This window comes from Penaeus japonicus, unplaced genomic scaffold (assembly GCF_977035675.1).
Source record: "Penaeus japonicus unplaced genomic scaffold, GWHDUDI00000001_assembly GWHDUDI00000002, whole genome shotgun sequence".
Classification (NCBI taxonomy): Eukaryota; Metazoa; Arthropoda; class Malacostraca; order Decapoda; family Penaeidae; genus Penaeus; species Penaeus japonicus.
In genome coordinates this window covers 44,896,777-44,914,276 of record NW_028234404.1, presented here as the reverse complement: position 1 = coordinate 44,914,276, position 17,500 = coordinate 44,896,777, and the positions used below count along the sequence as shown (strand labels likewise).

At 46.4% G+C, this 17,500-nt stretch overlaps 2 protein-coding genes across 6 annotated transcripts in view; one reads left to right on the top strand and one right to left on the bottom strand.

Annotated features, from left to right (window-relative positions):
- bun (TSC22 domain family member bunched) overlaps positions 1-17,500 on the top strand; it is a 309,263-nt gene that overhangs the window by 250,405 nt on the left and 41,358 nt on the right. The window lies entirely within an intron of this gene.
- LOC147472394 (uncharacterized) overlaps positions 1-17,500 on the bottom strand; it is a 52,935-nt gene that overhangs the window by 165 nt on the left and 35,270 nt on the right. The window contains exons 1-2 of one of the 2 annotated variants that reach the window (XR_015192270.1): positions 11,332-11,758; positions 1-235 (exon numbers count right to left, since the gene is read on the bottom strand). The exon at positions 1-235 is cut by the window's left edge and continues 165 nt beyond it. Coding sequence is in view for 1 of the 2 variants with exons in the window: in XM_086551894.1 (XP_086408020.1) it covers positions 65-235 (171 nt within the window). In the remaining variant the exon portion in view is untranslated. Of the gene's footprint in view, positions 236-11,331; positions 11,759-17,500 lie in introns of those variants that run through there. The other variant, XM_086551894.1, reaches the window with a different exon arrangement.

The following is a 17,500-nucleotide window of genomic DNA, read 5'->3' as shown; positions in this document are numbered from 1 at the left end:
GCCTAGTCAGATATGCGAGTAAAATTAGTCTCTGCAGAAAATGGTTTCCATGGCTGTTTTTTTCTTATTTTTTACTTCCATTTGGCATGCAACTGTCACTAGAAGTGCCTGGCAACGAAAGCGTAGACCTAGTGACCCTTGACTCTATAACCAGTCTGATTATAATGAATCGATTCCGTTGCTGTAACAGCTGACGAACCCGATGACCCAGCATGATGAAATACCCGATGGCAGCCTGAAAAGATTTGGAAGATTTGAATGTCTTCTCTGGGGGCCGATTTTTGTTGTTGTTGCTGTCCTTGTTTTAACTATTTCGAAAAGCGACCTGCGGTGACCAGAACCTTATTAGTCGGGGCTTGATGTAAACAATGACTATCATCTAACGGTGGACGTTTTTTTTTTCTCTCTCTCTGTCGAAAGAGGAGTTTAGTGTCTCTTTTTTCTTGAATTCATGGTGTGTCTCTATCCGGAGCAAAAACTAACTTATGTTGCAATATTTACATATTACAGTACTAGCGTTATTATGGGGTTGAGAAAAATTAGCCTAAGATGTATCGAAAAAAAAGGGAAAGAGGGAGAGAGAAAGAGAAAGCGAGGATGAAATAAAAGAAAGAGAACGAGAGGAAGAGAGAAATAGTGGGAGAGATTAAAGGAGGTAAAAGAGAGAGAGAAATAGAAGGAGAGGGAAAGGTTAAAGAAAAAGAGTATAGGTAAATGAAAGAGAGGGAGTAGGAAAGGTAAAGAGGAAGAGTGAGTGGAGTGAGTGAGTGAGTGAGTGAGTGACCAAGGTGCATGGGCTGTGTCCTTGGTGCGTCGGGCCGCGTGCGTCGAGAGCCAGGTTCACCTTGATCACCCACAGAGACCCACTTTGACGTGAAAGCGTCGCCTCCGTTTCCTTGATTTTTACACCGTGTGCTTGATCTTAGGTGCCTGCGCTATCACTTGGAATGAGCGGCTCTTTATGCATACGGGGCGGCGAGCGGCTTGTCTCGGTCCGGGGGTGGGGGGAGGGTACAAGTGTTTGATAGGAAGCACTGAAGGATGCTGCATTTTTTCTAGGGAATGGCTAAATGTAAAGAGAGAGAGACAGAGACAGAGAGAGAGACAGACACACAGAGAGACAGATAGGGAGAGGGGGGGATGGAGAAATAAAAAAAAGAGGGAGAGAGAGAGAGAATGGATACAAGTATTCAATTGCAAGCAAATAGTGATGATGTGTGACTCTAAGGGAATGGCTGAAGGAGGCAGAAAAGAAAGAGCTAGTCGGCAAGGCGATGAGGGAGTAAGACTCGAAGTGCGGGGAGTGAACTTCGCCGCGTGATTGTTGTACCTCAAAGGGTTTCGACACGTGTTAATTGTTTATTTGAAGGGTTCTAGCAAGTGGAAGCGCATCACCCTCATCTTGCATCGTTAGGGGAAGGGGAGGGGGTTGTCTAGGCGGTCATGGGAGATTTCCAGCGGGTCATAAGTGGGCCAGAGGACCTCCGACGAGATTCCGGGCTCCGTCGCATTGGTCGAGTCGACGGTCTTGGGGTGCGAGGGCGGCGGCGGTCGTGGGCGCGGCAGGACAGTCGACCAGCCAAGCAGTCTAGGAAGACCAAGCAGAAGACCGGAAAGTAGGTCACTCCCCCTAACCCCCTCTCCCCCCCTCCCCCCTAATCCCAAGAAGAGGGCGATCAGGACCTGCAGGGGCGAGATCATCCGCACGGCGTCGCGGGGGTAATCCGGTGCTATTCCTGCGATTCTTGAGGTGGTAGCCCTCGAGGGGGGAGGGGGGGGGGGGGTAGGATTAGGTTCATCCTAGTCTTGGGCGATTTGCATTGCGGGCGGAACAGGTATGTTGCCTGGTGTGTGTTTTTTTCCCGCTTTGATTACTCTAAATGACTTCTTAAAGAGAGGAAGTCCGTGATGGCCTCGAGTGCATTTTCACACGTGCACTTCTCCTTGTACGGCACCCAAGTCCTCGCTATTTAGATTTTCTTCCTCTTTTCCTTGTCCTTTTTCGTCTTCTTGTTCTTATTATTTTTTGCGTGCATTTTTTTTTCTCTTCATCATATTATTGTGTTCTACTTTCCCCATTTTTCATCCATTTCTCATCACATTCCTTCACATTTTCAGTCTTTTCTTCGTCACATCAGTATTTGCATTTGCTTAATTTTCCTTTTATCTTTCTTTTTATTTTATGTTCTTTCCTTTCCACTTGTCACTTTTCTTTCTCTGTTCATTGCCATCTTCATTTTCCTCCTCGAATTTCCCTTCCTTCTCCTTATCTATCACTTGCCCCTTTTTCTTCCTGTGTTTCTCCTTCTTTCCCGCCCCCTCTCCATCTCCCTCTCCTCCTCCTCCTCCTCCTCCCGCTCCTCCTCCTCTTCCTCCTCCTCTTTCTCCTCTACCTCCTCCTCCCTCTCCTCTACCTCCTCCTCCCTCTCCTTCTCTTCCCTCTCCTTTTCTTTCTTCCCCTTTTCCTTCTCCCCCTTTTCCTCCTCTTTTGTCTCCTCCCTCTCCCTCCTTTCTCCTAATCTTCCTCCTAATCCCACTAATCCCGCTACCCATTCCCATGCCGAAGCCCCGCCCTAACGGCACCCGCAAGGCGACACACTGGCACCGGAATCGCGCGCACACTCCTTCCAAAGGGGTGCCTTCGTCTGCCACCGCCACCGCCACCAAGCGCCAACAGCCATGTATTTCGGACGGAAGTTGTGAGGACGTTATACCCTCGTATGTCTCCGTCTGGCTGCGAGTACAAGAGCAGATTGGACGGGCAGCGAGCGAGTCGCGTCCCTCGCGCTTCCGCCAGGGGCTTCGGCTAATGATGGAAATAAACAAATCGCGACGAGACGAGTGACGGAGATGGATTGTGTTTACGTGTGGGCGGGCGGGCGTTACAAAATGGGCGTGAAGGTATTGTTTGTAATAGCTTCGATACGGAGAAGCGTCCGTTAGAAGGGGTTAGGTTGGGCAAAGTTGATGAATGGGATGAATTGGGGGTGTTAGGGAAGACAAGGAGGGAATGATGGAAAGTGCTATTTAGAGCGATCATGTGATGTAACACCGAGCGGCAGTATTTAAAAAAAATCGAGTTAACATATGATAGCGTCAGAATTACATTGTCGGCAATGGTGAGTGGGAAGAAATTATTGAAAAAAGCACATGGAAAAAATCTTTTATCTATCATATGATAACATTTGATAATTGTGAGTAGGAGTAAAGGTTTTAGATAACCACAAAGCTGAACATTCCAAAAAAACGTCAAAACAAAAACACGTAGAAAACACACCCACATACGCGCGCGCGCGAAGAACCGAAATTGTTTATAAATGAATGGGGGGGGGAGTGGGGGGTAGAAGGTGATCGGGGGCAACGGACACTCCGAGGAAAAAGGGTAAGGGGGAAGACAGTCAACGGAGGAGATCAAAGGAAAAGGAGAATTGTAGCCATGCGCGGGGGACGGCCAAGCAGAGAGGGGGAAGAGAGCGGGAGGGACGAGAGTTTTCCAAAGGCGCCTCTGGAAGAGAGGACGAAAAGAGGGGCTGCGGAATCAGGAGGGCTTTTATTTTATTTATTTCCCCCGGTTGTTTTGTTTTTCATGGTTTCAAGGAGACACAGTACTGAAAGAAAAACAACAATACTCGAATGAAGGACTTGAAGGCAGGGAACAAAAGTTGCGAAGTCACGCACAGTCAAGGCATAGAAAGAATGTGGCAATATGCGTGTGGATGAAGAGCGAAGTCAGGCGTCAGCAACGAGGCCGCTCATTCAGGGCTGACGTCGCACGACTGACGGGAGACTTGCTAACCCTCCCTCTCCCCCTCATCCCCTCATGAGAATGTCACAGCAACACACTATTTATAGCAAGTAGTTCCAGAGACGTGGTTGCATTAGAAGAACACAAATTCCCTCTTATTACCTCATTTACTATCTTGTATTGATTTCATTCTTCATGTTTTGATTTTACAAATAAAATCCTCTCCTCTCTCTCTCTCTCTTTCTCTCCGTCTCTCTCTTTCTCTCCGTCTCTCTCTTTCTCTCCGTCTCTCTCTTCTCTTCTCTCTCTCTCTCTCTCTCTCTCTCTCTCTCTCTCTCTCTCTCCGTCTCTCTCTTCTCTACTCTTCTCTTCTCTTCTCTCTCTCTCGGCAAAAGATAAATTCTAACGGTTTCCTATCGCGATTCAAAACTCACCTTGAAAGTCCTCCTGGGCAGACATGATAATTTTTTTTCTATATTTCTTTTTCTCGTATTTTCCTCGACACAACTTGACTCTCCATTTGGTACGACAGTGCGCTTTCGTGTATATACTGTAACCTGTCAGAAAAAGGACCCTGTCGTCAGCATGTAGGTCGCTTCTAGGAATGCCCTCGTTGCTCTGAGACGACACCCCCACCACTCCTACCCCCACCCACTCCCCCTCTCCCACAAGGATCATCTCCAGATCAGCTGGGATGAAGTTGAGCCGAGAAGACAAGTGTTGTTGCTTGGCTCGGTGTGTGATTCTAGGAGGCTTATCGGAAAGATTTCTTGTCTTGTTTTCATTTGCATTTCCTGTTACGTGTATGTATTTCGTTATTTTTAAGATATCATCTTGAATCGTAGGAAATCAGTATAATTTAGTATGAATTTGGCGTCTAGTTTTATTTCAAGTTTTAAGGCACATAATATTCAAAGAACTGCCGAAGAGATGACACCCCCAGTTGTTTCTAAGACAGTCCACGATAGCCACTCGCGGTGGGAAGTCACCGTAGAGTTTTGCAGAGGATCCATGTCATTTAACGCATTACCTCCTCGAAGGTGAGGCGTACATTATTGACTTGATTAACACACACCTCATGGGCGTCATTATGTTTATTAGTGTACCAAGTGGCGACGCAGCAAGCCATCTTGAATGACTTGTATCTCCCTTCACTTGAGGATATGCTGCACGTGAGTCCACCGAAACAGGAAGATGTATGTATAACAATAGTAAACACGGCCCATGAAATATCATACTTGAGGAAGTACTAGTAGCTAGTACATGTTCTTTGTATAAGTCTTAAGTGCAAAGAGACGCACAGTCCCATGTAGAGCTGCTGACACCGCCGTGCTTACTGCTGATCGTACGTTAGCCCTTAACAAAAAAAAAAAACACTCCCCCCCCCCACGCAAACACTACTTCGCAGAGTACTTGTGTTGGCGTAGAGGATTTGTGAAACTTATGTTTGTGCTTTATTGATTTTCCTGTCGCCAACTGTCTCCTGTGTTATTCCCTTGTTCCTGTTCTTGTGTGGCTTCTCGAGGGAGTCCTCGGATGCAGTCTGGCTTAGGGTTTCGCCGTACTAACGGTGTTGGCTTGTCTTCTTTTTTCTCCGTGTTTTGCGTGCGTGTTTGTCTGTTGCGTTGGCACTTTTCGCCTTTGCTGAGCTGCTTAAGGGGAGAAAAAAGCGCTGGCTAATCAGGTATCTTATCCACCGTCAGGTTATATTGTTTACCAGAGTTGTTGTGTTTTGCGTTTTTATGTTTTAGCCGTAAACTTTTGCAAGTACGTCTGTTTCTCCGTTTATTAGCATATATTACAGAACTTACTTCGTGATGGTTTTTAGTTTTTAGTTTTTGGTGGGTGACGATTGTGGATGTAGGATAAAAACGAAAGGTAGGCCAAATTGCGTGATCATCCTCTTCGAGTGCAAGCAAGCAAGAAAGAATTGCGTAGTCAATCTATGTCCCTCTCGTGTCCAAGCTCAGTTATGCGGGAGTGGAATTTTCCACCATGCTTTGGAGCCGAGTTGTTTGCCGTCATTCTGAGGAACGACTTGTTGCTCGCTCTCTTCTCATTGATGGATGACAGGTCTTCGTCATTGTTACTTTTGCCACTTTAACCTAGTAGTTTAAGATAGTTACCCCCGTTTTGCATTACTCTTAAAGTGCAATTGGTGACGTCATGTTTGCGCGGTAAGATGACAACTTCAAAACGGTCCTATAGACGGCCGCTGCCAGGCGTACGAGGATTTGTTTACCTCCGTCATGTAGAGATAAAAGATTGCGTGGACGATTCTGTACATGTTTTTGTGTTGCTGCGTAGTTCATTTTACCACATTTATTATTCGCACAGATTACGGATTGTGAAAACATATGTTTTTTTTCGGTGCAAACCTCCTACTTTCGAAAATGGCAAGCGGTCAGGGAAGCAAGTACTGGCCGAGTATCACCACATTCCTGTGCCACAGCTGTCCTAAATACTTGGTCACCTCCACTTGCCTTCAGCTAAATCCCATAGCTTCTCCAGGCAGGTCAGATCGTGACACGGGCGCAGGGGCCACCAACCCTGTCGAAATGGTTCGGCGCTTCGGGACACTATGATAATAGCCCTTTCATGATAAGAGTAATAATGATAGTATTTTAATATTACTATTAGGAGTAGTAGTAGTAATAGTAGTATTTTACTATTATTATTATTATTATCATTATTGTTATTATTTATTATTAATATTATTATTATCATCATCATCATCAATACTATTGTTATCACCGTTGTTGTTGTTATTATTATTATTATTATTATTATTATTATTATTATTATTATTATTATTATTATTCCCGTTAATGATAGTTTATGATGATAACATCGATGATAAATGATGATGACCATAAGATCGTAATTACAGTAGTAATACTAATGATACATATCGAAGCACAATACTCGGTACTTGTACTCGTGGAGGAATTTTCCTCGTTGCACATCGGGCACGGAGATTCAGAGGAATGATCTGACATCACATTGCCAGGAACGGTTTCGAAATGTGTCCTTCGGGTGACATCAGGAGAATTAAATCGATTAATAGGATTGAGTCACCCATTCCGCACGAGAGAAAGAGAGGGCGAGGGAAAAGGATGGGTAAATGTCTATATACACACGCATGCATATATGAATGTATAAGATAGAGGGAAGAAGAATGATGCACGAATAACGGATAAGTAAATGACAGACAGACTGACTGACTGACTGACTGACAGAGGGAAAGAAGGATGGGTGGAGGAAGAGTAGAGCGAAGGAATGGTAGGAGGGACGAGGCAAGAGCAGAGAATCCAGAGAAGGAGCGGGCACGGGCGGGAGCGTTGCAGGTAAGCGCTTGGGCTACCTGGTGTAGGAGATAAGGTTACCTTGGAGTAATGCAAGGGAGGAGGAGCGGCGTTTCTATTCACAATGATGACTACGTTAAGAACAGGTTGGGGTCAGATTGGGCGTCACGTGGCTGAGCACGAGGGCCGACGCCCACCTTGTGCTGTCTTGAAAGCACGTTATTCTCTCGATCCTTGGGGCAAGAAGACGCGAGAGAGAGAGGGACCTGCATCAGATCTCCTGCAGATTCGGCTACCCGTGGCGAGAGGAACCGAGTCCTACAAGAGGGAGGGAGAGGGAGAGGGAGAGGGCGGGCGGGGCGAACGGGGAAAGCGCACTCCCCTAGACGCACCTGTCTACTCACGACGAAATTAGCAGGAGTTTGGGTTACAACCGAACAGAGAGCGGCGTGTGCGGTATTGCAAAGGCTAAAAATAGCTTCGTGTGAATGAAAGACTAGTGGCCATGTCGTCATGCAGGGGCCCTGGTGCACCGCATGGGGTATCGTGTTCTAAGGTCGGGGATGGGGGGGGGGAGGGGGGGCTCATGCCCCGTTGAACAATGCACTCATAAAGGGGCTGGTGGTTGACGGAGGGGAGGGGGGTAGCTATTCTGAGCACACTCCTCGCAACACCGCAATTTAAAGCTTTTACTGAAAGCAGTGTGAGTTTGTGTATGTGTATTTGTGTATGTGTGTGTGTGTGAGTGTGAGTGTGAGTGTGGGAGAGAGAGAGAGAGAGAGAGAGAGAGAGAGAGAGAGAGAGAGAGAGAGAGAGGAGGGCGGTAGAAATATGCCGATAGCATCAGTGAAATGATGGCCGATACTATGATACTTTCCTGTTCTATTTCCTACATGATTTAAAACAAACTCGAGTTTTTTTTGGTAGGGATAAATAATTCCCTATATTCCAGGACCAATGACTTCTTTGGTATTTCTGTCAACATAAATTATGGCATTTCTCATGTTTTTCATAACCATGTAATCATACTGAAGTCATAGTCATAGAGGGAGAGGGGGAGGGGGAGGGAGAGGGAGAGAAAGAAAGAAAGAAAGAAAGAAAGAAAGAAAGAAAGAGGGAGGGTTGATTGGATGTTCGGGCTTTTTGACTTTGGAATTTTGAAGGTCAAGTTGGTTTAGAATAAAGTGTCGTCTCGATATTATCAGAGATTCATTTTTAAGGTGCACATTTCTGTTTATATCCAGAAAGCACTTGGTTGGTTTTACATTTTACATTTATAGAGAAGTATTGGATATAGGTTAGTAAGTAGCAATGCGTATGTATCTGGTACTGGTGCGCTATATAAGCCAAGGAAAAGCTTTTCTCTCCGTGTTGTGACAGGTAGAAAGAGCAGCATGTCTAAACACAAGGACTTGGCCTGTCCGGTTAGTATGGGGTGTGAAAAAACGGATGAGACCGGGGAATAAGATCGCGTATTTCCACAAACACCGTTACATTTTAATTTATACAGGAATATCTTCACTTGCCATGATGGTCGAGACGAAACTAGACGAGTGGCGTGCGTCTTGCTGCCGGCGGAACATCGTCAGCATCAGAGCATTGCGGGGATAATCGCCCAAAGCTCTATTAGTGTTTTCTTAATCCTCGTCGAGATCCGTTCCAGTATCTAGATCTCCACGGATATTAGAAATAGTTTGCCGTGAGAAACCTATTTAAATCGCGATCTGTAAATTGATTAAGGGTCAGCTGAGTCGGTCAGGTAGCTCTTCATAGGTGGTATGGGGTATTTATCATTGTATTTCCCCCCAAATTCTGAAAGGTGTGGTCAGTAACCTAGCATTTTATCTTCGAGGAACGTATTTCCTTTCTCGTTTATATCAGTCCCGTCCTCGCACCGTTGTTTGTGTTTATAGTTTTCTCACCGTCTTATTGTTATTTTCCGACGCTTTTAGAGCCGGGTGATACACGCGTTTTATCTGGAATATCGGCTTTGTGGTCTGAGGAGTAAGATAATGCCAACAAGGAGGCTGTGTAGTAGGCACACCAGTCACCAGAACCATGAATGAATTATTTTTGGTAACATTTATTGTTCTTGGTTTTAATTATATATCTAGCTAGGGTTGGTACCCGCTCGTAAACAGAGGGAAAGTCAAGATTAAGGGGGAGGGACACATGACTGTTAGATTGAAGTGAGAAAAACACAAGCTTTAGACGTTCTGTTTTGCTCTGGAGGGCAAGATGCCAGGTTCAATTACGAATAGGATAGGGAAGAGCGTGTTGACTACGGAGTTATGAAACATTGGTCGTTCAGAGTGCTTTTATCTTTGGCTTAGCTTGCGGTCTGGCGTTCAATAGAGCATCTTCGTTTAAACTCCCTCTCCCTCCCCAGCACCACTACCCTATGTGCTTCCTCGGTTGCTTGAGGTTTCTATTTTCGACTGATAGAATTAGATACACTTTCGCGGGTTGCGAATCACTGTGCAGCGGGGACATAAGGTCGAAAGTGCGAATCTCGTACAGTGCGCTATATCCAATGTGGCGTAAGCTTGTGCGATAACATTTACGGTGATATGATGATATTTGTTATTTTTTGAGACGTTCGGTCGACCGCCTCTTCAACGCGGGGTTGTTTGCACCGCGAGTTTATGAAGTACTATTAAGATAAGAGCAAGATGTAGTTACAGGGAATGACGTTGGTATCTGAACCTGAACGCCACCCTTCACGGGCAGCTTATTTAGTTTCCTTTCTCCAATGTCGGCCATAAATGTCAATAAAGAAAACGAATGCTCATTTTAGCAATATATAATCCCGTAAAGAGCTGCAGGTGTTCCAAGTCGCCGGTTTTTATGTACCGGCGCAGAGCAGAGGTGGTTGTGACGGAGGTTGGGGTTGGAGGCACCGACATAGCAAGGGAGTAAATGAGACAAAGACAGAGGTAAACACACACACACACACACACACACACACACACACACACACACACACACACACACACACACACACACACACACACACACACACACACACACACACACACACACACACACACATATACACACTCATACATCCATATATACATACATACATACACACATAGAGAACGAGAGTAAGTGAGTGTGTAAAAAAGAGAAGAAAACAGAGAGACCGAGGCCTGCTCTTGTGCCCCGTGTATTCATAGATGCCTGTGGCCTTGAGCAGCTTGTCTGGTTGACTGTCAAGACCGTCCCCCCCCCCCTCGCCACTGTATTCTTACGCGAATTCGCCTGTACTTGGCATGCTTCGTTTTGAGTGGAATGGCTCCTTAGCCAACGCGGGCTTAGTCTCTGTTGTCTGGGTGTTGCCATGACGTCGAGGAATTGAACGGCGCTCGATTTTTGAGGCGAGAGTCTACGCTGGATATTGAATATGGGGCTCTGTAGACCAAAGTGTGTGAGGGAGAGGGAGATGGAGTGGGAGGGGGAGAGAGGGAGAGCGGGAGAAAAAGAGAGAAAGTGGGAGAGAGGGAGAGGAAGAGACAGAGAGAAAGAATTCATTCGAAGTCTTTCAAAGTAGCTGAGGAGAAATGCAGGTTCATAATATGAGATACTTAGAATAAAAATGTGATCACAGAAGAACAGGTTGTGTGTGTGTGTGTGTGTGTGTGTGTGTGTGTGTGTGTGTGTGTGTGTGTGTGTGTGTGTGTGTGTGTGTGTGTATTGTGTATTGTGTGCTGTGTGTTGTGTAAGCTTCCAATTTCCTCGCTGGGCACTAGCACTATGACACCATGTGCAGGGTTTCCGCATAAAAGCTCCGTCAAGGAATGTGGCAGTGAAGAGACATACCCGGTCGATTACGGCGGGTGCTCTTTGCCGGGAATGTTTATATATAGCTTGTTTATTGTTTGGGTTTTCGTCGGGTTTGTTGTCTCAGGGAAAAGGGAAGGTGACTGAACGCTGTAGGTGTAGGGTTCATGAAAGCGATGTGGTCAGAGAGACAGAGATATATTAATTGTGTATGTGTGCGTCCGCGTGTGTGAGGGATGAATCAGACAACTTTTTCTCTCTATAGCTGTTTTTCTTTCTTAGACTACTTGTGTATTATTTGTGTTTGTGATCATTAACATACTGATACGTCTATGCATAATTTCACGTGCGTGGTTACAGTATTATTATTGATTAGGTATGTTATGCGGTGTGCTTCTGTGTGGTTGTATGTGTGTGTGTGTGTGTGTATGTGTGTTTTATTATGATACGCTCTTGAAAGTAAGTCATGAGTCGCAAAAATTGCGTAATGCAAGTAACCTTAATTGGCAGTGACGAAAGCCGGTTGCAAGGACTGCTGCTTGCTTCGATGCGGCAGACGAATGGCGTCGTATCCTTTTCGAGGAAGACGGCGACGGGATGGCGAAACGCACTTCGGAAGAATTCAATTACGCAGGAGCTTGAGGGAGGTCCGAAGGGTGGGTGGCGGTACTTTTCCACTGGAGAGCGGGCGCTGCTGGCCACTCGGTAGTCGTCCCTCCCCAGCACCTCAATTCTCTCTCTCTCTCTCCCTCTCTCTCGCCCCCTCGCCGGGAGTTGCGATCGCGTGGGCGCTTATCTCCTCCTGTCTCCTCGCCCTTCCTCACGCGCCTCGCTTAATGCGCAATATTTCTGCGACCTGTTGCTCCGCCAACGCCCCCTCCCCCCTCCCCTTTGCTCTGCGTGTCCATCTTCTTCGGCAGCCGCGCTCGGGACTTTGAACCGGGGTGGTGGTGATGGGGGGGGGGGGGGGCAAGGAAGAATGGATATCCGGACGATTCTCTTCTGTTTGATCTCTCGTGTACGGTATCCCCTTCCTCCCACCCCACCTTCGTCTTACGTCACATAGCATAACTGCCATGCCTCAAGCAGCCGTCCTTGTTGCTTATCTCCGTGTCATCGTGTTCCCGTCACGTCACCACTAAGGGACAGTTATACGGAAACCAGGTTTGACGTCGTCTTCGTCCTCGCACAGACGGTATTTCGCAGTGGCTAGAGAAAGTCGGTGTGCTAATCTTTGCCAAGATGACTCGCTCCTCTCCGCATGGGATTGCAACACCGAATGGAATATGTTTTGAATCTCTTCTCGGTAAAAATACCCGAGGCATTCCAATCTGTGCTCGTTAAATCTACTGATTATTATTTTTTTTTGTGCCATGTCTGGAAATGTTGGGAATATTGCCATTTATTTTCTTCCTCCAAATTTGGCATGGGGTGAAAATGGTGTCGACTGAAGCAGCTGAATAATAAAGTAGATGAAGTAGATGGTTAGATGGCAGGAGCACTCCACACTTGCCCTTGTCTTACCACTTCCTTACTCTCACGATCCGGGAGAGCCTCTACGGCAAGGCAGAATGCTCAGCAGGTTCTGTCACGTCAGTGGAACTTCCTTGACCATGATATAGGAGAACTGAAACCAAATGACGAGTGCGTAACTGCTTTTTCTTCGGTGGCAGTTTTATTGTCAAATTATCCAATTTACGATGGCGCGGCGGCCTTGAGCCAGTGTTACATCAGTTTTACGAGCTCCTCTGGGCACACACGCGCGTCAATACAACATACCACATACACGCACGCGCACGCACGCACACACACACACACACACACACACACACACACACACACACACACACACACACACACACACACACACACACACACACACACACACACACACACACACAAAAGCACAGGCATAGGCATAGGCACACACGCACACACACTACACGTGCTCGCGGTAGCAGCGAGCAAGCTAGTCAGTTGAGAACAGCGGAAATGAGCGAATGCGATATGGGCATAGGTTTGCACATAACTTGTTGTGATCAAGTTCTATACATAGTCAAGGTCGCTTCGCGGTGGCGAGGAAGCTCGACGGCCGCCGTTCCCTCCGAATGAGTGCCGCGAGGAATGTGCTCCGGCGCTGGAGGTTGGGAGGGCCTGCCGGCGTGTTTGTGCCAAGAAGACGCAGACGGCGGCTGACGGGTTTGGCCTTGGTCAGCCCACCGCCACAACCGGCCGGCGCCACGAGCCCCAGCCACCCTCCATCACCGTTAGATCTCCTTCAGGAAAGTTCCCTCGGATGTTGGCTCTGTCGGGCCCGGGGCACTATTGGGCGACCTTGTCTCGGCCGAGGGTTTGGTGACACTGGCGCTGCAGGGAGGGAAGCAGGGGGCGATCATGCAAACAAATAAGTCCCGTCGCCGAGGTCATGAATGAACGGGATTGGACGTTAAGGATTCCATTGGTGGGCAGGTCAGTGGCGACGATCTGCTTGTAGACTTATTTTAGTGGATCAAGGAATGGTTAAATGTCAAACAACAACTGGACTGCGCTGTGGATAAGCTTTCCTGCTTGTCGATGCTCACGATCTTCTCTGTTGAGTAATTGCGAGTGTAGAGTTAGTCACTTAATTATTATAACCATCCACTAAGTGGTTACGCTGAACGGCAAGCATATTCAAATATGACATCTTACCTAGCAACAGACGGAGCATTATTTCTTTTATTGTAATTAATGAGTTGCTGGGTGTGCGGAAGGTGTTGCATCTTGTATAAAGAATAATCCGGATTCGGCTCGAACAGACATTTGCACGCTCATTCATGAGATGCTGTATTGATTGTATTACATGCTGTATTATCCCTCCTTGAATTTTGAGAATTTAAGCAAGGGTCCAATGATAGTAATCTTCTACATCCTTTTGTACTGTATACAAACATTTTTTATCTTCGTTGTTCGTGTATTGCCAGTTTCCTCCGTTTTTTCTTTGATTAGAGTCTTCCTTTTTTAGCCTCATCGCTGCCATGGTTAAAATAAGAGAGATCAAGTTGACGTTCCCCCTGCGTGGAATTTTCCGTCCTCATCGTTTGTTTACAATCTTGGTATTGGACAGTTGCCATTCACCGCCATTACTTATATTTAAGCCATCTAGCCAGCACTTTTCCTCGGTACTTATCAGTCGAAAGTGGAGCTGTTCTCCGAGAACTGTTTGTTGTTGGCATGCTGACTTCTTGAGACTGCACTGATATCTTCCAGATATATTTATTTGGGAAACTGAAGGACGAGCACGCAGGATGCTGGGATGAAGAGCTAAATATAGACCTTGCCCGAGTCCCGGGAGGGGAGGCAGAGGAACAGGGTGTCGAGGGGTGGGGTGTTAGGCTTAAAACATTGACGGGATTGATTTGAACTTGGTGTTGGCTATGTTTTTCTGTACATGAGTTTCCTACACTTTGGCGATAAGAGAAGTGTAAGAAAAGTACTCAATCGGAAACCGTCAGAACAGTACCCGCCCTGCCTAAGGAAGCCCTGCGAATATACGCCCTCATCTCGCTGCACCGCGCCTTGAGAGTCGAGTGGCTTCCACGTGGGACGTTCTAGAATAAAGAAAAAAAGAGAAAGAAACATATGCTATGATACATAATGCAAGCAGCTGTAGGTGTGCGGTTGACTTAGTTATGGCGAAGGTCGGCACGTGCCTGCTACGTAATACACGAGACTTTGTTTACAACGGGGAATAAGGTATTGATTTTTGGTGGGAAGGGAGGCGTAGTACTGCCAGAACCACGCGGCCACCACGCCTCAAGGTCACGGCCGCACATTACGCCACGCCTTTCCCTCACATTTCGAGGCCTATGAGACCCCCCCGCCCCCATCCATCACGTGGCGCTTGTTCTGCTCCTCGAGCGGGTGTGATGGGGGGTGGGAGTGGAAGTGATGAGCGGAGCGGAGCGTTGCAGTCGAGATATTTCTTGATGGGGAAAGAGAAAGGGGAGGTTTTAGAGCCAGAGGTGGAGGGAAGAGGAGCTGGAGCGTTTGATGATGACAGATAGACGACCCGTGGAAACTCCATGTGACGTAACTTAGATCGATGCTTGTAATATGGGCCCCCACCCCGCAGTCCCATCCCATCCCATCCCACCTCGAAGCACTTACACAAAGTGCTACACATCAAAAATGGCGTCCCTCACCCTTTTGTGCGCGGTCGACCTTGAGGCATCTGCGTCGCTGGTGATGACGATCAGTGTTACGGCCACCGACGCCGCACCGCAAGCATAACACGGGAGAAAAACTGCTTGCTTGTCAGGGACCGGCGACGAGGGATTAGGACCTTCGCTGGAGTCTTCTTGAATCTACCTGGGTGTACACGGGGGGGGGGGGGGATTTAACGGGAAGGATGGGGAAATTAGGTGGGAAAGGGGGCAGAGAGAGGAACGCTTCTATGAATAGCGATTGACAGATATGAGGAAGCGTTCTAAGAGGAAGAAGAAGGAAGAGGAGGAGGAGGAGTAGGAGTGAACCAACGGACTTCGGGATCTTAGTATTTTCGTGTGTATGTATACCTGCGTGCACATACGTCATCACTCAAAAGGAAAAATGGAAGTAACCCGTGTAAATGGCCTTCTGGGTAGACTTTTCGGCCCATGATGGATACCCACTCGACCCCTATTTCAGAGTGGCGTCGCGAAGATTGGTAGTGTATCTTAAATCCCCATGTTTTGCTCGTGGACGCAAACTTATCCATTTGTTTTTTTGTCTTTTCAGGTATGTATGGCGACTGCGAATGATGACTAACCCGGCGTCACTGCAAGTATTTTTGGTGTTCATTTGTTTGTCAACATGTTTTGTCTACTCGTTTTGTCACCATGGGTTGGTATGTGTTTGGTTTATTGAAAACAAACTCTCTCTCTCTCTCTCTCTCTCTCTCTCTCTCTCTCTCTCTCTCTCTCTCTCTCTCTCTCTCTCTCTCTCTCTCTCTCTCTCTCTCTCTCTCTCTCTCTCTCTCACTCTCACTCACTCACTCACTCACTCACTCACTCACACACACTCAACTCACTCACTCACTCACTCACTCACTCACTCACTCACTCACTCACTCACTCACTCACTCACTCATCTTACTCACGCGCGCACACACACACACACACACACACACACACACACACACACACACACACACACACACACACACATATGTATATGTATATATATGTATATATATGTATATGTATATGTAAATATATGTATATATATGTATATATATTTATAAATATATATATAGAATCATGATTTATGAGAGAGATTGGAGCGAGTGAGGTGCTATTTTGTAAGTGTTCATTTAAAATGTTCAAAGGTAAACACAGGTTGATCATTGCGATTTTAACTCTTGGTTCGTACATTAGAGTTGGGTGATTTACTTTTTCCGTCATTATTTACTTTATTGTATTTCTCCTTCCCGTTTGCAGTTTCCTGTGTGGAAATGGATCAAGCGATTTATATTTTGATGCAGTTTTTTTTTGTCTCATTTAAAATATGACCGATAAAATACGAAATGTGTAGCCGTTACATTTTCGTTTGAATGAAGGTCACTTGGGCACTTGGGCATGCCTGCAGCATGGGGAATACTCGGCCTTCGAGAATGTTCTCACTTGCTCGACGCCCTGATAGAGACTATATTCTGTCTTTCTCATGACGTGGTCCCGGAGCCTGGATGTTTTCATAACTGACCTCGTAGAGCTGGTCTGAATAAAAAACTGATGTGTACACAAGTGTCTGCGGTCCTCGCAAGTGTTTGTCGCTGGCAGTTACCGTGCGCGCGCGCCTGTTGGTACTTTCAAAAGAAGTGATGATGAGGGAGTTAGCAGGACATAAAGGTAAATTCTCCGTCTGTGACTAGTCACGCGGATGTCCAAGGCTAGAAGCAAGGAGATAAAGTAACTTACTCGAATAACCTGTTTGTAGCGCGGTCATAACGAACCTCACGACCATTGCTGTAGCTCGCTAGCATAACTCTGGCATTCCTTTTATTTACATGATTTGGCGTATCAGGTAATTATCAAGGTGCCTCGTTCCTTCCTCACACACAAGGCATCTATCTATCTGCCTTGCCTTGTAGAGCCTTGAGTTTGGCACTGGTGGGCTGAGTCAGGGTCAGAGAGAAATTATATTTAATTACGTATTTAGTGTAGGTGGGAAAAAGTACTTGAATGCATAAAGTGCGGTATATTGCTAGCTACTGAGTTGGAACTAATGATGTTTATCATAATGATCATGCATTGTGGATTTTTTGTGTGTGGTTTTGTTTTTTTGTAAGGATGGCCCTGGAGCCGACGGTCATGTTTACTCTTACGTGGGTGTCTGTTAGCCTTTGATGCTTCCAAGGACTGATGCTTGCCCCTTGTTTATTTAGCTGCTTGCTCCGATGCACTATTTTGAGAGTCCCGGATATCAGGTTGAGTTATGAATGATACAGAATCTTAAAAAAAAAACGAAAGCATATGAGGGCACATTAAATAGATAAACCATTCTGTGGGGAAGAAATAAAATAATTGTTAGATCAGACTTTGAATGTATGCCACCGTCTAAAGCGGAACCAATGAGGCATGCATGTCACTGAGGCATGGAAAATTCCATGGTGCAGCCAGTTGCTCTCTTGAAAAAAAAAATCAGCTGA